This window comes from Pleuronectes platessa, chromosome 13 (assembly GCF_947347685.1).
Source record: "Pleuronectes platessa chromosome 13, fPlePla1.1, whole genome shotgun sequence".
In the NCBI taxonomy this organism is placed as follows: Eukaryota; Metazoa; Chordata; class Actinopteri; order Pleuronectiformes; family Pleuronectidae; genus Pleuronectes; species Pleuronectes platessa.
The window spans coordinates 16,832,669-16,859,295 of record NC_070638.1 but is presented as its reverse complement, the minus strand read 5'-3'; the positions used below and the strand labels follow the sequence as shown (position 1 = coordinate 16,859,295).

Sequence of the window (26,627 nt, the reverse complement as noted above, 5' to 3'; positions counted from 1 at the left end):
GTGCGCAAAATGGCAAACAACAACCCAATAGCGTGACCCTTGAGCAGTTTAGGAGTAGCCAGAGATCAGGTGTAATGGACGAGCAGCGGTCACAACCAGGCAGACAGTCAACAAGGGCAAACAAATCCAATAGGGAGCACGCAAAAAGGGAATCCAGGGTCCAAGATGGCAGAGCAGAGAAACAAGACATGACGCTGGATAGCTAGGAATACAGACTTGACGATCTGGCACAGAAAACAGGAAAGATTGACTGATGGAAAGCAGATGGGTCTGGGGGTGGGGCCGGCCAATCATTGGAATCCGTGGAAAGGGGGAGTGGCTGAGTTCTGAAAGGATGTTGCATCTTTCAGGCAGCAGAGTCTTGTCGAGGTCGGTGTTGAATGAATTCTCAGAGGACCCAGTACTTACAAGTATAATATTTATTACATAAGAGTATTACAGGTCAGACGGGCACCATGGAATGCCCGGAGAAATCACAGAGGCCAAATAGTGAAAATCTGGCTCGCCTCTGCAAGGCAAGTCCTTTTAAAGAGGAGGTGTGGCCAACAGTACTATAGCTAAAATGACGTAGCACATAGGGTCTATGCCTAAATCTGAACATGTTTTTAGTAACTTTAGTTAAAGTCACCCGCTAGATCTTTGCCCCTCCCTTAGCAGGTCAGATATTATCCCACAGGTCAAAGATCATTCCGAGGAGGGAGAGTAACAGTGTTAATTTCGTTCACGAAAACGATGACGAAAAATATTCGTTAACGATCTTTTTTCCATGACGAAGACGAGACGAAGACGTAACGAAAAGGGATCTTTGAAAATAAAAACTATGACTAAATCTGTTTTAACTTTCGTTGACAAGACGAGACGAGACGAAAATGTTGGTGGTTGACTAAGTCACAATAATTTATTTAAACATCATCGTATCAGGCCGTCATGAAGTATCAGGAGCGGGCGAGTGAGTGTCTGTGTGTGTGTGTGTGTGTGTGTGTGTGTGTGTGTGTGTGTGTGTGTGTGTGTGTGTGTGTGTGTGTGTGTGTGTGTGTGTGTGTGAGTGTGTGTGTGTGTGTGTGTGTGTGTGTGTTTGGGCCCCAGATAGCGCACCGGTCCCGAGGCTCCGCCCCCCGCCCCGCTCACTCGTACAGAGACACAAGATCTGAGCTCGTTCACGTGAACCGGCTGCTTCTTAACTATGGCAACAGTGAAAACACAGAGTTTCTCTGGTCTCAGCTGCTCAGAGATCAGCGCAGCAGCTTCTTGATCAGAGCAGAAGCTGCAGGTGGTTTGTACCGAGCTTCAGTTTCTGTGTCCGCCTCCAGTCTAACCTGCTCTCACTTTTTGTTTTCACATTTAAAACTAAATATATATTTTTAAGCTATTAGGCTGCAGCTATATGTTTTTATTTATTTCAAAATAGGGTACTTCTTATTCAAATAACCCTAAAAAGTTCTGTGTTTAATTTATTTCAAAGTAGGCTTACACTTGCCTGTGTATTTTCTTCTCTTCATAAGTGTTCTGTGTTTTCCTTTGTTGTAAGAGGTACAAATAGCAATAAAATGTCAAGAGTTTTCTTTATTGTCGTTCTATAATTTCGTAAATGCAACAAACTATAGTTTAGTATAGTATAACTTTATATTAAACTTTATTAGCTTTGTTATCAAACATGTTTTGCGTCTCCAGACAAATTTTATTTGGGGGAAGAGGGGTCAAAATTACTCTTTTGAAAGTAAAGGTTGCTGTGTTGGTAGGGATATCTAATGGACAACCTAAGTACTGCAAGCTAGACTATTATGCAGTTTTAGACAAAACACAGGGTCCCTGGGCCTGAGAAGGGAAGAAAAGGAGTTTAATGTGGCAATTAAATGTGACTAAAACTAGACTAAAATGTAATTCGTTTTCGTCGACTAAAACTAGACTAAAATGTAATTTGTTTTCGTCGACTAAAACTAGACTAAAACTAAGAAGGATAAAAATGAATAAAGGTGACTAAAACTAATATGCATTTTCGTCAAAAGACTAAGACTAAGACTAAATCAAAAATAGCTGCCAAAATTAACACTGGAGAATAATAACCCAAACATATGAAATAGCACTTACAAACCCTAAGAACTTCAGAATCAAGTAACTTAAGATGGTAGCATGCCATCATGGTATATGACCATGCTAGAAAGGTCCATTAGCTGAATTTACGACAAGGACATGAGAGTTAGTATATGGAAAACAAGATAGCAGAAAATAGCAGTAGCGATCCCCTCATCGCTACTGCAGAGACTCTAAATCACATCATCTGCGCTGCATGGTAGCGTTTGTTTCCACAATATTCTGGCTTCATTTCTATAGAGTTGAGTGGATTTTAAGTGTAAGCTGCTTAGACAGTGGCTTCAAATGATGGAGGAGCACCAGACTCCAGACTCTAGACAAACTGACAGGACACAACAGTGATCCTATTACCCATGCTGCTTTTATTTTGAAGGCAGCAGATGTCTGAAGCCTCACATCATCCATAGTGTCTCGTTAAAGGTAATTAAATACTGCCATACTGTCAAAGCACATTTTTTTACCCTGACAACACCAACCCTACGATCACAAACCATCTTTAGCTGTCAGGTGATGTAAATGGGACCAAGTTGTAGCCGTCAATCTGCTGCCAATGTGACATGAATGTGAGGTTTCACATCCACACCTACTCACAAAGTACATGTGACAGAAATAATAGTTTTCATTCGTTTCTTTCTAATTATATATCTTCTCAGGTCCGAAATCTTCATCCCTCTCCTGTTATACCCGAATATAATGATGTAATTGAGTCGTACTAAATTGATAATAATATAATATAATTATTAGCCAAAGATCTCAGAATCTCCAACCAACCTCCCAAAAAATACAGGAAATAAAAGAAAAAAGCGAGGTTAGAGCCGAACCATGGCTCTGTGGGATCATTACACTCCTATTCTGGACAGACATAAAAGCTCAGTTTACATGGATACCAATAATCTGACAGTTGACCTTATTCTAGATAAGAAATGATTCTGATTATAGTGTTAACATGAATTTCTAATAGAATGTTCCATTCATATTCCTCTATACATGTTACAGACCATATTATGGGATTTTATGAGATTCACAGATAAGGATTCTAGGTCAACATTACCTCCAGTGCATCATTCCTTCAACCTTTTGAAGTTCTCATCATCGCGATGTTTGCTGCCATCCCAAAACTATCAACTTCCATTAAAACACATAGCATACAGTATCTACCATTTCTTAATGTGATTGTTGGTTAATGTGATTGTCGGTTAATTTAAAAGCTAATCCCTTTAATCATATTTACTCCTCCTCCTGTACAGCGCAGCTTTATACATTAAGATCTGACTGTCGTATCTTTTTATTGAATGAAGAAATGATTCTCACTGTAAATAACCAGTTCTGTCAAACCCCTGTAGCTACATATGCTAGATCACGCTTTGAGGCGGAAATGTTGAATTCATAAAGAACTATCTCCAGATCTGAGAAAAAAATCTTTGAGAAAAACCTGTGCAACTTTTCCAGTTACCAGAACTCAATACTTTTCTCAACCACTGTTCTGTGATCAAATCGACTGAGGCACTACCCCTGTGTTAAAAGGCTGATTATTGGTGTACGTCCTTTACACCAGCCTTTTGCTGTCAAATATAAATCTAAGGTGAGATGAAGGGTGAAATATTTTCTTTTGAAAAGGGAGTTCATTACTTCTGTGAAATGTACTGCAAGCCCAGGACACATCGTCAGAGCAAAACAAGGTGGCAGTATGTATGTGGTTGTTCATCATCCACTCCATCCATCCATCTGTGCCGCTTATCCTTTGAGGGTTGTGGTAGAGGGGGGGCTGGAGCCAATGCCAGCTCACAAAAACAATCATATGCAAGTGTGATAGCTCTTCTTATATATACAGTCTGTGGTCAGCTCCCAGTTGCTGATTTACCCATTCAGCAGACGCAAAACAAACATATGTTTTCTTTAATGCTAATATTTGAACCCTTTCAGAATCTGCAGCTGCTGAACGGTAAAGTCACTCGCCCACTTGATCACTTTATCTCCTTCACTCCTTTTTGCTGTAAATATCAAATAGTTTAGAGCAGATTAACACTGCAACTGCATTCAGGGGGTAATGTAAAAATAAAGATCAGACGATGTTAAACAACTCCCAACAGATTGTGGATTTAAATGATTCTTTATGAGCAGAATAAGCCTAAAAGCTGCAATAGATGGAACATTCCTATCAGGCAAGTGGTTCCAGTGAAGTGCTGTATCAAGGCTATATGGCCACTTCTCCTTGTTAAGACTTTGCCCTTGGAACCGCAAACAAAAAGCAAATCATTGCACATGGAGACCATTTTGTTCTGGTATCAGGGGCCAGCTACAGCGACAAGGCAGAGGGGAAGATCCTGGGTGAAGGGAGTCAACATTAAAAGCGGCATTTTCAGCAATTCCCTTGAAACATTCCTCATATTCTCTGAATCCTGCTGAACTCCACTCACTGACTCTCTGGAAACGGAAGATTATGGGCTGTGGTCGGTGAAGCAACCGAAAAGGCAAAGTAATACAAAGGGGCTGTCAGGTAAAAATAAAGATGAATATCATTCGCTGGATTTCTGAGCAGAGATGAGAGCAGCGTTGGTCAAGCTGAATAATAGTGACTGCCACATTTCGGAGACGGTTTCCCTTCACACAATATGGAACAGTGATGCTGGAATAACCTGGATATCTGAGCATCATTTTGAAAAGCAGGGATGGGATGCCCTCATTCCAATCAGCCGCAAAGGTCAATAACAGCCAGCATTTACACACAACATTCATTTAGCGTGATGAGGATGAAGATGGAACCACCTGCTCCACCACATTTCATTCCTCTTCTCAGTTTAGCATGCGAAGCTGCCAAATATGCTGAAACTTTGCCCCAGTTTGATCTATATAATGGAATATGTTGAGGCCCAGCAGATGACCTGTGGATGTTAAACATGTCCGCTCCATCAAAATGAATGAGTGGCACACCAGGCCTGACTGCTCGCTCTAATCCCAGATTATTTCTGCCTGTCCCATCCAGAAAACAGGGGGGGGGGGGGATTGGCAGAAGAAAAGAGATTATTTGCCAGTGTTGGAGGGGTGGGGGACTGTGGAGCAACACGGCGGCTGGAGCGCACACCTTTGTTCGTGAGCCAGGCTCACACGGACAGAAAGGGATCCGCACATCCGCCACTTCAAACGCACTGTGCTGGTTTCCTGCTGAGAACCACACTTTCATCACTTCCTCTTTCATGGACGTGTCATGAGATGCGATTGATCACATCGGCGAAAACAAGACCTGCCAACCACACCGCGCCCCAATCTCTTCCCCCTACCCCCTACCTCACCTGCCACTCCTCCACTCCTCCGCTCTCAGCCCGTCGGCAACAGTTGGTAAGCATGTTCCATCACTGTGCACTGACACGCGACAGCAATAATCAGCACAACACTGATGTATGTGAACCTCTCCTCAGTGTGGTGGTTTACATCTGTACAGTTTATACCATATCCCCTGGAGACGACTGTATGCTGCCTTCAGCAGCAGGATTTCATGCACCTCGATGTCACCTCTTGTAAAAAGCTAAATAAGTCCAAGCAATCATTTCTCAGTTACCTTCATTTTCATTCTGCTGTCTGCAAGGTTCCTCGAAGGTGAAGGATAATCACAAAGTGTAAAAGCAATCTCCCACATCAGAGAGGAGACCACTCAGTATTTCAAACGTCATTTAAAAGCTCACACCAGGGATACATTTGGCCTCCACACTGCTCTGGAGTTCTAGAGACGTTTTGAAAAGCAGCTTGGCCCCCCGTCCTAGTTTGAAATTTCTTGGGCGGGATTTTAATCTGGACGGAGATGTTTGGAACTGGTGACACCCAAATCCGCTTGCTGGTTGGGCCTTTTCGGTGTTGATATAACCTTTGTTGATTCGTCAGGGTCCTATCACATGACCCTCTTCTTGAAGAAATTAACCAGCATTAGCCTCAGCTACCAGCGTAGAACACAACTTTGCTAAAGGCTGTTGTGCAGTTAATTTCTGCATTTTACAATGATCCAACTCCTCTTCTCTGTGAAAGATGAGCTGTTATTCGAGCAATCTGCGATATTCCCATGTCAAATGAGATGAATGCTCTTCCTTTTGGCCCTTAACAATACACATGGCAAGTGTGAAGCCCATAAGACAAACTGTTCAGAAGATATGCTTTCCACACACACACTAATTAATCGACAGAAGTAGAGAAAAAATTGAAAATAAAGTAGCTCCGCTTTTTACACTCTGTACGTCAGCCTAACCGATTGACAGTTGTGTGACAGAGCATGAGCTACTGCATCATTTCCATTTCATCGTCCTGTAACACTTGCTGAGCTCAGAAATTGAATTCAACATCCATCCATTAACCTCCACTCCTCTATCCTCTGAGCCTATTTGTGCCTTTCAAGCATTCTATAGAGCTTTTTGATTTTGAGGCAGGTCCCTGTGTCCCCTTTTACTTTTTACTGCGGTGAAAACTGCAGCACGACACCTGTAGAGGCATTTTCATGGGTTTGATTATCCTTTCACTGATCTAGGACTAACCTTGCCTGTGGCATTTTTAAGGTCTGATTTGCATTGTTACAAGAACCGGTATTAGCAATTAACATTTCAGGCTACAGTTTATTCTGTATGCATCTGAGTCCACGTCCTGAGCTGCAGGCGGTCAGGGATTACACAGCAGCCTAAGAGCAGATGTGGCATCTGGGATTACAATTAGAGTAATATCATCCATCATGTGAAAGCTTGTTAAGTTAACGTAACAGGAGCGCCTCTGGTCCCCCCCCCCCCCCCCCCCCATGTGCCACACGTGGGGTGTTGTTGTAAATGGGAATGAAATTAGATGTGGCGCACTGTGTAGGACAAGGGTGAAATCAGGGTGATGGTCAGGGTTCACACGCCTCAGTCCTGCAGGTGAGATCTGGGGCTTGGGTCATTCAATGGTGTTTCCCAGTAATTATCTAGCCCTTTGCATTCCACCAGATTCCAATTTGTCCTTTCAGTTTCATAATGCCCCAGCTTGTGTCCAAGTAGCGCCACCCCTCCCCCGGCTCTTCTCTCCTGAGCCACAACCACCTTGATGCTACTTCTGCTGCCTCAGTGGCCAACTTGATTGCCGTTCGCCGACTGGCTCCTGTGATCCCCAGCATGTTATGGGCCCTGCAGAGAGACTGGCCTGCGATCCCTCTGCATCCCACCTCAATGGGCTCACACCTCGCTCGCCACCTGTTGCTTCTGAATTAATCTACTAGCGCAGAATACTTTGCCCTCTTCCTCTCGTTGGCCTCCTTGATACGGTCCTCCAAGGGAACGCTGAGATCTAGGAGAAGGACCTGTCCTAAACACACTTCCTCTAAACTAAATGCATAGAATATTAAAACTCCATTTATTTATATAAAAAAAGGCTTTAAGAGAGAGCAATAATTTAATTTACTAATGGATTGACCAAATGTATTAAATAACCATGAAATTGACGCGCTTCAAATCCTCATCATTTATTGTCATAATTCAAATCATCAACTTTAACAGTTGAGAACACACTTAGTTTACAATAGAGTAAATTAGAATGTTCATATTGAAATGAAACCTTTCAGGATTTTGTTAAATTGTTTATTGGCCTTTAATTGATCCGTCACTCCAAACTAATGGCACATCTCTAGTTGATTTCAACTGATTAATTGGAAGCTTATAAACTTAAGCTTATATATATATATAAATATATAATATCATTCTGTTACAAGTTGCCTAGCCTCAAACCTCTCAAGTGCACATCCGGGCAGCTCAAGGGTTGTTGAATGTGCTTGGACACAGCTGGAAGCAAGCTCCTTTATAAACCTGAGAAGGTGCAGAAGTATCCTGGCATGTTGTGTCCTGCACAACCTATGGCTCATGGCATCCCATAACCAGCCGGAGCAGAAACACACCCAACTGTGGGGCTTCCTGGCAGGGCTGCAGGGCTGGCCACACCATGCCTTGATGCAGTGTCTTTAATGATTCTAAGTTAAAATGCCTTATTTCAGAATGTATACTGAATAAAGTTGTGATTGAATTCACCTTTCCTCATGGGTTTATCCAAATATTTCTGAAGCAAATGACTCACACACACATAAACCCACACACATAATAAGGCATGCACATATTTTTTTATTTATCAACTATTTGGGTTTCATTTATCTTTTCTTTTCCTGTCGTAATTTGCTTCACTCCAGAGTCTGGGAAAGAGGACTGGGAAATGGACTGTGTGGCTGAAGATGGTAACTATATTGTTAAGCCCAATAAATGACCTGTTGCAAGCAGCAAGGCTATTTTCATTTAAATAGAAATTTGTTCTGATTGAATATCCACTCGTTAATTACAAAAGACATAAGAAATTGCAAATATCATCTTAGACATTAAGAAATAAATTACCTCTGGGCGACGGTTCTTGGTCAAGGTCATCACTTCCTCCCTCACTCCTTGAACAAATTCCGACAAATGATGACTGGCCAATAATTGCTGCCATCCTATCAGATTTTCTTTGTCCTCCTCCTGTTTCTTTTTTTTCTTCCCTTCTCTACGACTCGTTTTTTGGCATCGACTTTGATGTTAATCCATTTTGTTATACGTGTGCCACCGTCCGAACCTCAGGGGACACAGCATTCGAACCTCAGTTACTGCAGCCCGGGCTCCATTTGATTTACATATTGTCAGTCCGGAGGACACGTTATGGAAAACTGTGTCTAGTGTGTCTTCTGCCTCCCCACAATTATTTTAGCTTCTTCTTTTTTACCTTTGGGGCCATATTAAAACTTTCTTATAACTTCAAGTTCTCTGTTCAGCACACCGCTCTCTTCATGATAACCAAAGGGATGTCCTTATATAGAGAAATGGGTCTGGCAGTATGCTGATTGCAGAGGGCAGACACTCGCCTGTCAATTTAGAATGGTTCTGATTCACAAACACACGCAAGGTGGCTCAAGTTTGGCCGAGAGATCTCTGTGCTTCAGAATCTGAAGAAAACAAATAGAAAATGGATCTGAGGCAGACGGTGTGTGGCTGTTAAATTTGAAAGAGCTTGAAGACACACTTCAGTAGACTGATGTTAACAGATGATGGAGCCCAGTGTGCGAAATATCCACTGGCTTCCTCCAAAATGAGCTTTGGAGGAAGGACTAAGATGAGAGAAAAACTCAACAAAGGGGATAGGAATCAGAAATCAGAATCAGAAAGTATTTATTGCCAAGTAGGTTTACACCGACCAGGAATTCGCTCTGGTAATTGTTGCATACAATGAACATAGAAACATAAAAACACAATAAATATAACACACATAAGAAAAGCAATAAAAAAAAAAAACAGTATATATTTACTCACTATTTACTTCTTATTTACTCACTTTTTCTAATATTTATACAAAGTAACATTTATTTAGACATATCTAAATAAAAAGATATAAAAGATAAAAGATATAAAAAGTGAAGTAAAAAGTGAAATGCAAGATGCAAGACAGTGAACAGTGTCAGATTGTAATATGCAATGTAATGCAGTATAATATAACATAATATAATGTGTTAATTTAACACATCCTTGAGGTGTGGGGGCGGAATAACAGTCAGAGTCAGGTGGGGGTCCCGGGCCTTGTTGATAAGGTCAACTGCAGCCGGGAAGAAGCTGGTCTTGTGGCGGGAGGTTTAGGTCCTGATGGACCGCAGCCTCCTGCCCGAGGGAAGAACCTCAAAGAGTTTGTGACCCGGGTGGGAAGGATCGGCCTCAATCTTGCCTGCACGCCTCAGGGTCCTCGAGGCAAACAGGTCCTGTAGAGATGGCAGATTGCAGCCGATCACCTTCTCAGCAGAACGGATGATCCGCTGCAGCCTCCTTTTGTCGTTTGCAGCAAACCAGATGGTGATGGAGGAGGTGAGGATGGACTCGATGATGCAGGTGTAGAAGTGCACCATCATTGTCTTTGGCAGGTTGAATTTCTTCAGCTGCCGCAGGAAGTACATCCAGAGCAGAAAAAAAGTAACAACCTGACATACAGCATTCATTAAATGCAGAAGACTCTGAGAAGTCGATCACTGCAGCAGCTTGACAAGTGGTGATACTCATTCTTTGACAATAGACCTCACTGGATTCTGTCGCTCTGTGTAATTGAAGTTCCCGAGTACAAATTCAGATGCATCTATTAAGAACACGTCTCCCCGCTTCGAGGACGACTCGACAGCATATTCGGCATAATCATTTAAATTTTCTCAGAAGGTGTACAGACCATGTGTCTGAGTGGGGGATGATTTCCCTGGAAGTGAATTGAAACCAGAGGAATTATGGCAAGCGTGTCTGAAGAATGAAGCTAATTAAAGGATGTAATGTTGGGCCTGGATTCCATTCAGCCTGTCGAGGAAAAGTACGACGAGACGCAGGCTAAATAATGTTTCCCAGTTAAATGCAATGTGCTCATGTGATTGTGTGAAACCCTTAGGACTCGTAGGTTTTCTTTAATGACCTGCAGTGCTTCTGTCGACCATCCAATGTGTGTTTACCAATTTCTCTTTGTTTACATGTTCGGTTTAATTTACTGTGGCACGTTTGATTCTTCATTACCTCTGCCAAGGAGGTTATGTTTTCACCCCTGTCTATTAGTATGTAGGCAAGATGACATGAAAATAGCTAAATGGATCAGCACAAACCTATTGTGGAAGAATGTGGTTTGGTTTAGTAAAGAATATGTGAAATTTGGTGGAAGCAAATGCAGGAATTTTGGGGATAATTCATGGATCTTGATGGGGGAAGGGGGGGGGGTCAGGCATGTTTAAGGGACAGTTATCAATGATTGTCATGGCTAACGATCTATCTCACCATTTGAAATATTTTAGTTTTTTAAATCCTGGATTCCGCACCGAAATGTAACGGGTTATTACGTGGGTCATATCTCACGCCTCCACAAAATTGGATGAAAATTGATGAAGGAGCTTTTGCGTAACCCTGCTAAACAACAAACTAACTGATGAAAGCACATTTAAATTCACGAGAGCCCGATTTTTATTTTAATCTGCACTAAATTGCACACGCTCATTTTTCAGTCCCCTAAACAAGATCAAGGACCTATTCAGTGAAATCGACAGCAATGTGAAAACAAAACTTTATTTCACAAGGAAAGATAAAAATTGTGGATCTGCACCAGAATATAATGGGTTCCTCTGATCCATACCGCATCCCTCCATAAAGTGTCATGGTAATCCATTCAGTAGTTTTTTATAAACCTGCTAAACTGAGATTAAAAAATATTGTCCCTGGCAGAGGTAATAATAGTACAACATCAGAGCTATTCAAGCCTCTATTTGAAAAAAAAGGTACACAACTATGTGAAGTTGTGAAATTCATTCAGCAGGATAATACAGATGACACATAAAAGACCAAGGCTGACAATGAACTGATCCTCTTCTGTGGATGTGTGTACTTATCCCTCTGTGCTGTGGGTCACATTTCTTTTTCTTTCATTTACACAACTACAGTCTGATACATTTTGCCGTGAATACTCCTGGGTTAGTTAAATCAGCTTCTGAAAATCATCCCAGGTAAAAGCACAATGTACTTCTGGTTCAGTAACATTACAACACAACAATGCACACCCGTTATGAGAAACTATTCAGGCTTTAACAAATGATAGTCCATAAACTTGACCAAAATGTCAAGGGTAGGGCAATCAAATGGAGTTTAGGTTCTTTTATGACAAAGTTCCACAGTATCTGTTAAGTATAGACACAGGTGAGGAAATGAGGACTTCACGAGAGAAAAAATCCAATAGATGTCCTGACTTTTCATCTTTGGTACAAAGGTGGTCGGTCAGAATTAAGCAAGGGTAAAAAAAAAGAAGCTTGGTCATACACTTACTGGAAAACAGGAATCACAGGCTCGCTGACAGAGGAACTGAATTGAGCTGAATGAGCCACAAGGAGTAAACATGACTAATGACACGGGTTAACAAGACAGGTGAAACTAACAAGGGGCTGGGCAGGTCACGAACCAAGGAGGGATAACCAGATAAAGAGAGAGAGACACACAAGGACAAGGCATCAAAGTAAAACATGCAATATTTAATTTACGATGCAAATGAACGGAACAACAAATCCAAAAAACAAACGCAAGGAAAACCACAAGGTACAAGGTCATAACACAACAAGAAGTCCAACAAAAGATGCACAAAGAAATCGGTCTGCAAAAGTCACAGAGGTAAAATAGACTTCTAACCCTAAACCTAACCCTAGTATCACCACAATGAATGTACAATCAGAGTGACTGAATGGTGTTTCTAGCTTAAACCGTATGACTGTATCACCTCAGTAAACTGCCCACACTGCCTGTTGCACTACCATCATTAAAGCCACAGAATAGATATTCATAAGCATGAAACATTTGTTCTGCATCTGGAATTTCCTCAGAGAATGGAATAAATTACACGACATTCTGGAGAAATCTTTATTTACCTCCGCTAAGGAGCTTCTGTTTTCGTCTGCATTTCGTTTATGAGCTGGATTCTGCAAAACAACTGGACGGATCATCTCGTCGTCAGAAGAATTCATTCATCTTAATGAAAAATATCAGGAATGATTATGGGACTAATATTGATCAGTGTGTGTAATTTGGTGCAGATCCAAATAAAAAATCCAGGTCCAGTGAATCTGAATGTGGTTTTTGTTTGTTTGTTGGTAAGCAAGATTACACAAAACTGTCTGATCCCATTTTGTAGAGGGACGGGACCCAAGGACAAATCCTTCAAATTTAGAGACATGGTGAGACAGGGCAGTTTTTTTGACATTTTTATTGATTTCCCAGAGAATGATTAATGGATCTAGAGGAAGGCACATTTAAGGGACTGATATGATTGTGGGAAATGTGGCGCAATTTGGTTGGATTTAAGTAGACTCATGAGCCTTGGCGGTAGTATGCGCTCTACTTTCTAGTTTCAGTAATATTTCCATTCATGCACATTCACGTTTCTTTCTTTCCTCCATATCACAATGAAGTACTGATGCATTTTTAAATCGTAGAATCAATTCAGGAAAGGTAGGAGTGATATTATGTCACTCTGAGATCTACATTGTTAGCAAGTTGATTGCGCGTTTTTTTGTTCCCCTCTTGTGAACGTACAATTTAACCTTCAGTTGTGTCTTTATCCTGTGAACTGTTTCTCTGTGAAACACATAAAAACGCACCAGGACTGCAAGGCCATGTTTTTTGTTTGGTGCTCTTCTTTTACCTCATGTCACTTTTGTCAGAATTGTCAATTATTTTTGTTTTTTTGGGTCTGGAACAATCCACTGTCCAATTGTTCAGAGAGCTCTCTAATCCAGCCTTGGATCTGAGTCGTCCGGCATGGCCTAATAGGATCTAAGTATTAACCCTGAGGACAATACCACCAGCTGTCGCAGAGCCCCCTGTTGGCCACCAGGAGGAATGTGTGGGGGAGGCAGGGGAATCAGGGAGGGAGGTGACTGACAGAGACAGAGATCAAGAGAGTGACAGTGTGATGCCTTTAGTCCCGTGGAATAACCAACGAGGCAGGACAGCGGGGGAACAGAGAAACTCCTGAAGTGCTTTATATCCGGACGACTTCCTCTTTAATTTGACTTTTCACCCCTTCCATTAATCAAATCCCAACTTTTTATTTCTTCACTCTTTTTATTTCTTGGTTGTTGCTTCTTTCACATCCCTTCGCTGCATCTATCTATCCTGCTTCGCCTGCTGCATCCACTGTCCTGCCATTTCCTCCTGTGCGGCGGCTGTTGGCTCTGTGGCTGGCTCTGCATGGCTGAATAGGTGGTAAAAGGGTTGGTCTTCTCTGGGGGGGGGGGGGGGTTGCGACGTTGCAGACAAGACCAGGACAAGCAGCAGGAGGAGGAGGTAGTGGAGGAGGATGGCGGTGGCTCTGGACGAAGTGTGGGGGCGGGTGAAGAATGTCTGCAAGCAGAACGGGCTTCTCATCCTGTCTGTGCTGGCCGTGGTCATTGGCTGCCTGCTGGGCTTCTTCCTCAGAGGCAAACAGCTCTCCGAGCAGGTCAGTAGGTTAAAAAAGACCCATCCCCTCACATGTTACCCACCTATCCATACACCCGCCCACCCGCCCACCCGTAAGCCTTCTTTCACCCATGCAAGTATCTGAGTGTGACCCCCCGTCTTCTCCTTAAATGCCTAGATGGATTCAGACACCACAACTCTTAATACAAGAGATTACCCAATTCCCTGTTCCCTGCATCTGCACCTTTACCTCCATTTCATTTGCTGCACACTTCACACAATTATTCACCACAATCTCTGTAAGAGCGTTGTATTGACTCGCATTCAATCCATGGAGACTTAGGTGACCAACCATGTTGGGCTGTTTGTCCCCAGGTGGAAGAAAAGTCCCCACAACTAAATACGCACAAATTCACTTTAAATTAAAATTAAAAAAATTATAAACGGGCCTTTATCTATTCCTGCAAAAATACAGGTTTCATGATGAACAGTTGATTTTGATGGATGCAAAAGGAAAGGAAAGGTTTCCTCTCAATGAATGATGTGAGGCTCTTTACCTTCACCGCTCGCACTCGAACTGCAAGAGAGTATCAGAAATACAGCGTATATAAGCCTCCAGGGTGCGTCCGCTACAAGGTGCTCATAGTGATTGCACAAGACATCGACAAAAGCAAGGAAATAGGTTACATTTTTTATTTTTCATGTATTTTGGCCTCTTCATTTAAAAATGTAAAACAGATTCTCATCCTTCACTGAGGTTGCCTGTAGCCTCTCAGCTGGACTCAGAGTATCAATGGAAAATGGGCGGCCAGTGCGGAGATTAGTTGACAATCAGTCATGGAGTCAACAACATACAATCGGTCCTCACTTATATAATTCACACATGACTGAGAGGGAAGTGGAATTAAATTGTTGGAATTCAGGAAAATGCTGTGAGGGAGCTGATGAATATAGAGATACAAATTCTACAGGCAGCTACATTGTTATAACTGTAACTGTTTGGGTAAGGAAAGGTCCAAATTGTGGGAACATAAATAAAAAAAAGAGATTGTTGTATTGATTGTTCCACTAATTAAAATAATGCCTTGACTGCTGAGAAAGCATGTGTCAAACTAAATTTGTCATAATCTGGGAGTGCATGTGTGCTTTTGCATGTAAGTGTATGTGTGTAGCTATTTCCAGGTAATGTTTGTGCATGTGTTGGCAATTAATTTCTAAAAAACAATTTTTTAAAAACAGTTGATGTCCATGTCCTGTTGACCGAGAGCAGCTGATGGTGCTCACAGTGCAGTGTCGGGGATGTGAACAAAAGGCCAAACCACTTTACCCTCCCACATGGTCCGGTGAAGATAGTTAATATGGCTAATACTTTTTCGGAAGCATTTTCTCTTTGGTCATAAGTGCTTGGATAAGTGCTTGAAAATGGATGTTCATTTCCTACATTTTCTGTAATTTCCCTCGATTTGAGGTCACACTGGAGCCACATGGCCTGAGTTCATCCCAAAGACCAAGCAAATTGTCTAACCTCATATTGTCCTGTGCAGCCAAAGTCCAATGTTAACATTTACAGGAAGCAGAATGCAAGATATTGAATTAAATTGATTCTGAACAAGTGACTGCAGCCATGGTTCTGTAGGTGTATTTTATGCAAAAAAATAAATTGAAGTTCTATTTTTCTTTTTTTTTTTACTTAACTTGCAGCAGCTAATGTAGATATATGTGTCTCTCAGCTCTTCAACTCAAGTGTCTGTCTCTGAAGCCCAATTTAAACTAAATATAGTTTTACTGTTTGGTGTCAAGAGAAGGTTTAGGAGACCACATAGTCCACCATCACACACAGCACATGTAAGAAGTGTTCACACATTCAAGCCTCTTGCTTTTTTATTTCTTTCCTGTGATGGTGATCGACCCTCGAAATGTGTCTCAAACACAGACTTCATATAAAGATGGACGATGTCCAAATAAAGCCAAATTATCCCGTATACCAACGCTGCCAGTTTGTGGTGATGAAATCTTTTGGAGCCTGATTCTGTTCAGTAGCGATCAGGGAATGGAGCTGTGGTATTGAGGTCACACTGATACGCAGGTTAAACCAATTGCTGTAAATCTACAAGTTGTAATCCACTTTATAGCGTCCAATAAAACCAAGCTTACCGGCAAAATTTGGACTCGGACAAAAGGGAAAAAAGGTATTCGACATGTACCTTTTTTAGTTTGCTCCGTGTCACATACACTAACATGAAGTTTATGACCCATACTGCAGGCAGCCACCAGGGGGCGATCAAAAGGCTTTAGCCTCACTTTTGAGGAGCAGTCATGTCGGCCATCTTTAGATACAGTCATTGGTCTCAAACGATGCCGTGTTAGAATTTAGAATTTTTGGATTCGGGTTTGGAAAGTTCTTAACTGGTGTTTTACTTTGATGCAAAGTATCTTGCCGCAAAACAAATGCTTTGCTGGCCCTCCCCCTGCTGCTCCTAGCAAGGGTGTTGCTTCAACAGTCTGTGGCTGATGCCCAGCAAACCTGGCCCCTCCACAGACAAGCAGCACAACTGAAGAAAGTCTCCCTGTGCAAACCTATTGTGCTGCCAGCTGCCGTGCACAGGGTTTCATGCAGACCTGATAAATGATCAGTCGCTGTTTCTCTGTCAGTTGTGTCAGTTTGGGACCTGCTGGGTGAGATGCTTCAGTTGATAAATGTGTCCTTTAAAAAACTTACTTCAGGGTTGTGCTCACTCCTGCTGCTGGCATCATACGTATAACCCTCCCACCGAGTGTGCATAGACTGTATAGAAAATTGTTATCCATTGTGTCTCTTGTAGAATGCAGGGTGCTGATCGAGTGACAGATGTTGTGTACAGCTCGGAAAATGGACAGAAATTCGCCCGTAATGTTTGCATATGTCTCCTCCATGTTAGTAGTTGTACATTTCACATTATAAAATAGAAAAAAAGTAGTTGGCTTTTTTATTTATACATACATCTCTATAATCTAAGATAGGGAAATGTCCTTTTGGGATGGAAACTATACGCATCTTGAAGTTACTCATTGACTGCCTCTGAAGGATTTGGATCATACCCTTTTCAGAGGAGTCTTCGAGCTTCTTCTGTTGTATTTCAGGATCAACGTGCACATTTAACCATCTAAGGACAGGCTTCTTCTTTACTATAATATATTTCCATTCCCATTTGTAACCCACCAGATTCCTCACGTGTTCTCTCCTCTGAGACGTCCATGTTGCGAGCATCACATGATCAGCAACTAGTCCCTGTTTAACCCATGCTTAATGAATCATCGCAGAGCAGTACTCATCCTGGACAAGTTAACTCAGGTCTACATTTTCCAAGGCCAATAAGAAGAATCTTCAACTTTCCCTGGATTTTATTTTATTTTAAACATCATCCATTATGTCAAACATACAAGAACATACCCTGACAAAGCTAAATAATTAGTATTTAAGGTGGCGAAACTCTAAGTTGCTCTAGTTTTTTTTGTCTTTTCCGGTGACTGAGGTTTGAAAAAAGTGAAAACAAATACTGGGATAACGTAGCTTGGGAAGAATGTGTTTTTTTAAGGGAGAAAAAGCTTTGTTTCTGTGTGCCTGTCACAGCCAATGAGAATTAGAGTCCGGCTGAGCCAACCTGGTGGAAAGAAAAAAAATCCATTAGCCACTTGACGAGTGCCACACATAAACACTCCAGAGCAAGCTGACCCTGAGGTGAAACACTCGTGATGAGTGAAAGATGTCAACAACATTGAGTGGCTCCCGAAGTCTATATTTTTTTCATCGGTCACAAATAAAGAGGATTTAAATCCCTTGGAAGCAGCAAAAGAATGACATTGTATGTGGAAGCACTCTGTTGCTCCATCTTGTCACAATGGACAAAGGAAGTGGATGATACAATGAAAAGAAACAATGATACCAATAAAAAAAATGATTGGTATCATACCAACCACAATAACACGTTCCCACCCACCGTACTTGCAACATTTCATTCCTCTTCTAATTCAGCTTTCGTTTTTATCTTCACGACACGCTTCCGTCCGTTATGGCCTAACAAAATCCTTCTGTGATAATTCCTGCTACGCATATGCTCTTTCTGCTTGAATGGAAAGAACGTCATCATCAATGGAGCTCTGATACTGTTATTGACCAGGTCAAAGGGCAAATGAAGAGCAGAGCTTCCACTTAATCCAGTAGAGCTGGAAAGATTAATATGTGTCTGGCCCAGTGCCGGCCTAATGACGTTGGTGGGTTGCAGTCGAAAAAGCAACTAAATTTTGTCTTAAATTTGCAGATGTGTATTTTTGTATTACAAAATCATATTGCACTTCACCAACCAGTCAATTCAAATATAGTAACTGAGGTGCAACGTGGTTCAGAGCACATGCAGCCTATAATCAAAAACTCACCTTTAAACCACATTTAGTAAAACAATTTTTGTGAAAATCCCACTGCAATCATGTTCAATTAGAAATATACACATAATCTTCAATATGATGTGACTATGATCTCACCAATCACAACCTGACACATAATTATTCATAGATCTGAGAGTTAACAAAACTTTGTCAATATATGGTAAATGTTTCAATGCAGGGAAATTACTGACAAAAGACCTTTGTCTTTCAGAAATGGGCACAGTAACAGTGTTATAAAGACAGACAGTGGAAACATTTTACTATGAGCTTAGGATGGAGGCAAAGTTTGCAACATCTAACAGTTGGGAAAAATGGATCCAAGGCCCATGACTCACAGAGAGACCTGTTTGTCCTTCGTGCACGCACACACAAGCATGCACAAAAACACTCTTGATGCTATGTTCGAGGAAGGAAATACACAACAAAACATAGAAATGTATTTCCACCTCACACAGACACACTCAGCCATTTAGCCTAAAAGCACACTCTCTGCAGGAGCAGAAAGCTTTTATTGTTCCATCATCTGACAGATGCGCTGTACTTAGAGTGATTTTTTCCTGTTATTTTTTCCATTGGCTTTTCCCCTCTTGTGGCTCACTCGCATTATGATAAAGTAGAAAGTCGGAAAGAAGTGATATTACCAGACCCCTACAGTCCGTTCCACTTTCTGACAGTTGTCAGGTTGTGGGTGGCTGTGGCTCAGGGGAGAGGAGAGCAGGTAATTCACTAATCAGAGGGTCAAGGATTCGATCCCTGGCTGCTCTGATCAAAATGTCGAAGTGTCCTTGGGCAAGACACTGAACCCACAGTGTCTGATATTGGAAAATGATCTCAACAGTAATGTTTCTGGTTTATTTTAACATTGTGATCGGATGATTCAGATATTACTGCAGATGTCTCATGTTAACCGAGTGATGACGTTTTGCTTAATATCCGCCTTCCAGTTCAAAAATAAGAAATACAATGAAATACACACAATTAAACAACTTGACGGGTCCATCACTTTTAGTTGTCCCCTTGAAACACTTCCATTGTCTTTTTCTGTAATTGCAGCGCGTTTCTATAAGGTGTGGTGGGTAATGTGTTGTGTTGTGTTGTCAAATTGTTGAACATGCTTTCTTACTTCGCTTGTGTTTTGTCAACTTGCATGTGTTTGCTAGAGCTGCAGTGCATTGAGCTCTCTGGGCCACCGTACATCGTAGACAATCGCTAAAGAATTGCAGCTCGTTTTGAATTGCATTGGGTGATGTTGCTGCCACGAGAAAGAATGCATGGAATTGTCAATCATTGGTCCCACTGTGTTCATTTAAAGCAGCCATGGCAGTTCTTCTTCTACTCAGTCCATAATCCATCAAATGTATATCGATTAAATTCCTCCTGAAAATCCATTGGAGAGTCTGGAAATTTCAACTGGGATGTGACATACCACACAGCTGTGACCTGTATGAGTACACATCACCAACAAGCCTGTGTTATGGAGAATTACAGTATAATCAAGTGTAGCTGTGCATGTAAGCCTGCGACTGATTTTGTGAGGAATTATGTAAATGTAAAGATGCATTTGCGGCTAAGTGCTCATATGCTTATCCACTGTTGACAATGTGATTAAGTGGTACAGTTGTTAAACAATATTTTACATTATGTTTACTTATAGCCCACATAATTGCCCTAGTAACGGACGTAACAACACGTTCATCTCTGTCATTGATTCGATATTTTTGGCCTCTACCACTGTTCAGTACTCATGCACTTGTGCTGTGCATTTAAATGATTTTACAGTGTAGCACACACATTATATTGACTTCCAAACGAACAAACAAAAATGATAACTTGAACGGGGTGATAAAAAAGGAGAGAAAAAAGGAGAGAGAACTCCTCTTCCGTGTGTCCTCTGGGAGAGGCAAAGCAGCAAAGAAAACCACTAGATTAATCACTAAAACAGCAGACAGTCAGTGACAGACTGAGGGGTTCTGGGGGATTTATAGCTTTTCTAATGTTTATTCAGTTTCTTATGTAGGAGGAAAATAATCTAAGCCCTTTTACAATATGTTTTCTGTTTCCTTTCCCTCTTATATGTTCTAAAGAGCTGCAACAGTCACAGATTTCACCATTTTGCAATTAGGAAGACCTTTCATTACCCTGCCTTAAAATCCTGTAATTACTTTGTATAGTTTATTTGTGTGCTCTAATGTGTGTTTTTCTCTTTTCCCTCGCAGGAGGTGAAGTACTTTCAGTTTCCCGGAGAGCTGCTGATGAGGATGTTGAAAATGTTGATTTTGCCCCTTGTGGTATCCAGGTAAGAAACACAGCATCACACACACACACACACACACACACACACACACACACACACACACACACACATACATGTTCACATGGTCGCTTGTGCGCCAAATGCCAAGTTTGATAGAGGTTGTTGTAATTATCTTGATTGATTTTTACTTTCACGTTTGTTTGGTTTGGAATTTTCAGTGTTATTTTTTCTGTGCTGAAAGGAAGTGAGCAAAATGAAAGGAAAATGAGCTGAACAGAGATGTGTAACGACTTGAGAGAAAAACTGAGACACTCCTCCCCCTCCGCACACACAGAGCTAGTTTTGCAGTGACATGCTGCAGTATCGTTTTGCTCTGACAGTGGTTAATGTTACTTTAGAAAATGTGCCATCTCAGAAATAAGAGTCTTTTCTCTGAGCAGATGAATTCTGAAATTTGACCAGGGGACGACGTGAATGTTCCTCTGAGGAAACGGGGACAGCATCAGAATGAGCTTTTTTAATTTGCTTTGTGCGCTACATCAGAGAGAATTTATTGTCTGTCCTCACATATCTACATACTGCAATATATCTGTATACGTAGCAATGCGCCTCTCAGATTTTTGTATTATGGCTGCATCTTCAACATGCACCTTTTTCTGAGATGGGCTTCTATCTTTTTCTTGTTAAACCCTCTCTGACCTGCCAAGCCATCAGCTGCCGCAAACATCAGCCTTGAGTCAAATTGTTCATAGAAATATTCTAGTATTCATACACTGAAAACACAAGTTTGCTTTAAATGTTCAATACCATTTATATTTGTCTCAGGTTCAGGCTCTTCTTATTGGAGAAGACCTACAAGACATGTAGGAAATGACAGTTTATGTGTACAGTGCCTTTCAACTACAAGAAGCAATTCGAAAGGCCGTCTTGTAGAAAGGCATAGAGACATAGAAAGGCTCTGAAACGAAATGGGGAAGAAAAAAGGAAATGGATTAAAGATAGACTGTTTAAATAAGTCTTTCATTTGAATAAAACTAATTTAACAATACAATAGGATTAACAGTCCCAAATCTAGTGTCATTGAGTTATTTTAAAGTGACAAACAGAAATGGTTTGTATTTTATTCAAAAACAATACAAAAAAAGTATGTTCCCGTAAGAGGTTTCTGATTAAGGACTATTTTGAACGAAAAATAAAATTTTAATATCAAATTTATTTTCACCGTAACGCAGCTTTTCTCGTGCATAACCTTCAGGATCTGTTCCTCTGGCTCTGCATGGTGATTACTGTAGATTCAAAGTCAGACCTAGATGAGACTGCACCCAATTACCCTGTCTTTTTTTTAACATCAAGGATTAAAGAGTAATATTTATATGGAAGTAAACTCATTGCCCTTTTATAGCTTTGGATGTTTACGCTCTGATGCGCACACACACGATGCCAGATTCTCCTCCAGTTGGACTATTTTAGGCCCAAAGCTCTCAATGGCCCGCACGAGGTCAACCATGTCCAACGCACAAAAGAACTCCCAAAACAAATCATGCAAACGCACCGGTTCCATGCAGGCTGCTTTGTGCAATAAGCTACTTACAATCTATGCAACAGCAAAGACTGGATGAGAAGTTAATCCTCCCTGCCTCTCTCTGTCTCTGTCAGTCTCCCTCTCTGTCTACATCTCTCTATCTGTCAGTGTATCCTGGGGCTTCCTCTCATGTATATTCTCCAGTCTTTTTACAACACAGTTTCAACGCATGGCAAACGGTAGTAAGACCATGCGTTTGTGTATTTATTCACGTACATGCTCTATTCCCCCAGTTCCACAGATTCAGAGCAGGAGATCACTTCAGTCTGTGCCAAACGTGAGGCACGTGAGGAAAACAGACCTTAATTACATCTGATGTGAAACAGTGCATGCAGGTCATGGGAACGTTAAGGCACTCAGGGCAAACAAGCAACACTCTGACCATGGGCTCCTGCGGCTGGTGCTGTTGAGTCTGCAGCGCACTCAATCGTCCGGGTGCCTGCCTGTGATACAGTGAAGGCAATAATGGATCATGAAGGCACAGATAGTACTTTGAAATCAGCAGGTTTGGTCTGTCCAACAAAGGACACAGCTCCAGTCTTGGCTGATGTTCTGCTTTCCTCTTTCTCTGTCATGGCCGCCGATGACAGCAGAGTGTATCTGGATCAGGATGCAGAGACCGGCTGGTCCATGGCGCCTGGTACAGTAGGGCTTATCTAGGGGTGAATATCCGCCCCAGCCCTATAGCCTGCCCGTTCCCATCTTTCCTCCCTCCCGGGGCCATCTGCGCACCGGCCAACGCGAAAACCAGATTATCCCATGAACGCGTCATGCAGAATCAATGGTCGCTCCGCTTACTGCCTCTTTGTGTTCCATGTACCTTTTATTTTTGAGATTGTAATTAACATGGAAGAGTAAATAGAGGAAGATTTTTTTCATTAAGTTTATTTGCTGAATCTAGTTTAAGACAGCCTGGGCATTTTCATAAAGCTCTTTGAAGCTCTTCCCCAATGCTTTGGCTGAGATCTGAAGTTCAAAGGGGAAGAGCGGTTTTAATGATATTCAGCATCTGCAAAAACATATGGTCGATCCAAACCATGTTCAGAGTGTTGACCTAAACCTAGTTTGCTCTGCTAATTTATTGCAAAGGTGGGAAGAAATTACCTCCAGCTTGCAGGTGGGTTTTGTTTTGTGGAAATGTGAAGCGACTGTAGGCGTTTGTTTCTCAAAGAGTCGCGATGACTGTGCAGTGATTAATCTGCAGTGGGTGTCCTCTTTACGGCTATTATTCCCATCATTATAAACAGGCGGAAATGTTTTTTTCTATGGTGCAGGGGACATGTTTCAATTAAAAACAATCAACATTATATTTTAATTTCTTCTCATTGGACCAGCACATACAGTATTTCCTATAATTTCTTCGTAATGGGTCCCCTTGCTTTGATTTTCTTATCATCCCCTCCGATTTGGGATTTCAGATGTCACATATGCTGAGGAGGACATATGTAATATGTATTCTTCATAGGCAGGTTTTTGGTGTATCCCTGCTGGATTCCAGTGCTCACACGACAGCAAAGTGATCGATCACCTAGTTTCCTGGTTATTTCTTTGAGACGTCGCTCAAGGAAATTACCAACAATTGCTTGCATTATCGATAGGGTAAAAGTGTAAGATAGATTCAAAAGTGTCTCCAACTTAGTAAACAACCAGACATTTCAATTTCATCTGGCTGGACACATGCAGCACACGACAGTATTGTGTTTCAGTATTGCTGAAGTGGATGTTGTCATGTGTGAGAAGGGTTAGCTTCAGTTTGCGGCCTGGTCACAGCGAGTTTTCAAAGGTGAAAATAGAAATGACTATGACGTGGAATAGATCATTTGCTCGGAGCAGTAAAGTAAATCCTGGCAAAGTTCCACTTGGCTGAAGTGTTTCCCTCAACAAAAAGTCAGAGAGATTATTGTTTTATTAAGTTTATGAAACATCAATATCAGAAAGACATTATACACAAATGAACAGCACTTTTGTTATTAAATACACTTCCTGGTGTTACCAGGCCGGAGTATATATACGTTTTCTTGATCTAAAACCGCAACTGTGTAATGCAAGGTCGATGACAGACATTTTTTTTTAATTGAATTCATTAAGGTTTACATTTTTAGCACTCTGCAGTAAATGTGTTTTTTCTACCAACATATGGTTTGAAACAGATGCTACAGTCCCCTATTAGCGGTTGAGTTAATTACACAGGGACATATATAACACATGCAGGATTTTGTGTCATGCTGGTGTTTTGTACTTCATTAAATGAAAGCTCGCTATGTTTTTCTGTTGACTGTACGTTTGGTTCTTGTTCCTACCCAGACACGTTTGCTCAGTGTTTTTGGGCTGATCGGCAGGTCAGTCAGAGGAGATAGATCAACAAAAGGTTAACATAGAATTGTTTTATATAATGTCCTCATATAAGGAGACTGCTAGATACACAACGGTGTGAGGACTTTCCTTCCTGACTGAGACCGATGTTAATGAAGAGCAGAAACCTCTTGTCAGAAATCATTGATCTCTTCAATCTTTAAAGGCTTTCTTGACATGTCATTTTTCCCTGCTTCTCTACAAAACTGGTGGAACAGTTCATAATTAATAAAGCGAATTATATCTTCAACCTGCCCAGACCTTAATTTGCACTGGCTGCACTCAATTGGTTATTGTCAGCAGGGTGTCAAGTGTGTCCTTGAGACCTGTGTGTAAATGATGGTGTCCACGGAGCACACACAATTAAAATGATAAGTCAGACAACTGAAGTTTTAAATTTATATTGAGCTGCGATTTCATCGTTCCCCCGGATGTGACAGATATAATGGAAGTGAGCAAATATTTATAACCTCCCCTGTCGGAGCTACAGGTGGATGCTGGATTGGTGGAGGGGCTGGATCAGCTGGCAGCAATACTCCAGCAAGAGATGGGATGGGAAATGTTTGCAGATTAAATAGACCTTCTTTATGAACTATAGAGGCTTGTGGACAGAGAGGCGTGTCACATGACTGGAGCCGCGCAGCTCCAGTTGGTTTGTCTGATCTATAGCTATTTGACTCAAACTGACATTTGCCATACAAACAAATCCACCGTATGAATGCTAGGTTATTAGCTCAGGTTATTCATATGCTTCACAGACTCAAAGAGGATTGACTGTAGAATATGATGATTTTATTTATTGTCTACTCTATGTTGTGGTAGGTGTATTTTTGGCTTGTACTCTTTGTCAGAGCTGTTGTGAGCTTCTGGGTTGAAACTGTTTTTAGAGTGTTACATTATAGACGACAGACACTCCTGCAACATCCTATTGTGAGAGTGCCATCAACCAGAGCATCGCCGGTGTCTATTCTGATCTGATAAAGGAAAAGCCACAGTGGCTTTATGGATGTCATGGACAACCCTCCTCCAAGGAGCCTTTGCCTTCTCTTTTACATCGTGGGATTACTGTAATGCTCTTGCGTCCCTTGCAAAGGCAAGCACTGAGGACTGTAAGCCCCACATGGCCCAAAACCCTGTGGCAGATCTGCTCTACATGTTATCGAATCCTCACAATTAAACCAGTGACCCATGGCAGGTGACACTCTAATCCCACCTTGACTCAGACATCAGAGAGTGGCTGGTCAGTCATTCAGTCATTCAATCCGAGGGGTCACAAGATGTTTAAAGTGACAGAGAAGATGCTACTCGTGGCGGCCATGACCTCTAATGAGGGGTCACAAGTATGGCTTTATTGAAAAGCTGCTTTAATCTTTTATGACATTGGATGACATGATTGAATGTGTGTAAAAGGAGGATGCCTGCAGTGACGTGCCCCGGAAGAATTATCACTCAAGTCTGCAGTTCCCTCAGATCTCTGGAGCGTTGCAGTGTTTTCAGCTCACTGTTTCAGTTTTCTGGCACATAACTTCGAAGGCAATCCCATCACTCTCTCCAAGTAATTGTTGGCCATAGCAGGCTATTGTTTTAGGGAAAAGGTCTAAAAACTTACAGTCCTCTACCTGACCAGCACCAAACAGCAAGAGGACAAAGGAGCATTAGGCAGCTAGGTTTTTCAGGGTGGGGGAGACCAAAAACAGAGCAAAAATAGAGTAGAGTAGAAATACATCCCACTATTGTTACAAAAATATCTGATCATACATCTTAATCTAAGCAGTTAAAATGTAATGTCCTTTTTTACTTCAACCAAAGTGGTGAAAGTTTAAGTTTTGAGTTTAAGGAATGAGCTACCACTGTTTACATAATAAAAATAGGGCACTGTGTGAAGGATGTAACTGTTAACAAGGAATTTAGGCATAATAAAATACAGAATACAAAACAACCAACGGTGCTTATCAAATGA

The 26,627-nt window shown here is 41.5% G+C and overlaps 1 protein-coding gene across 1 annotated transcript in view; it reads left to right on the top strand.

The window, feature by feature from the left end:
• The first annotated feature begins 13,956 nt into the window (after window positions 1-13,956).
• The window catches only part of slc1a7a (solute carrier family 1 member 7a), a 28,858-nt gene continuing 16,187 nt past the window's right edge, over window positions 13,957-26,627 (top strand). Inside the window, exons 1-2 of the mRNA XM_053438177.1 lie at window positions 13,957-14,097; window positions 20,696-20,775. Of these exons, the coding sequence (XP_053294152.1) occupies window positions 13,957-14,097; window positions 20,696-20,775 (221 nt within the window). The remainder of the gene's footprint in view (window positions 14,098-20,695; window positions 20,776-26,627) is intronic.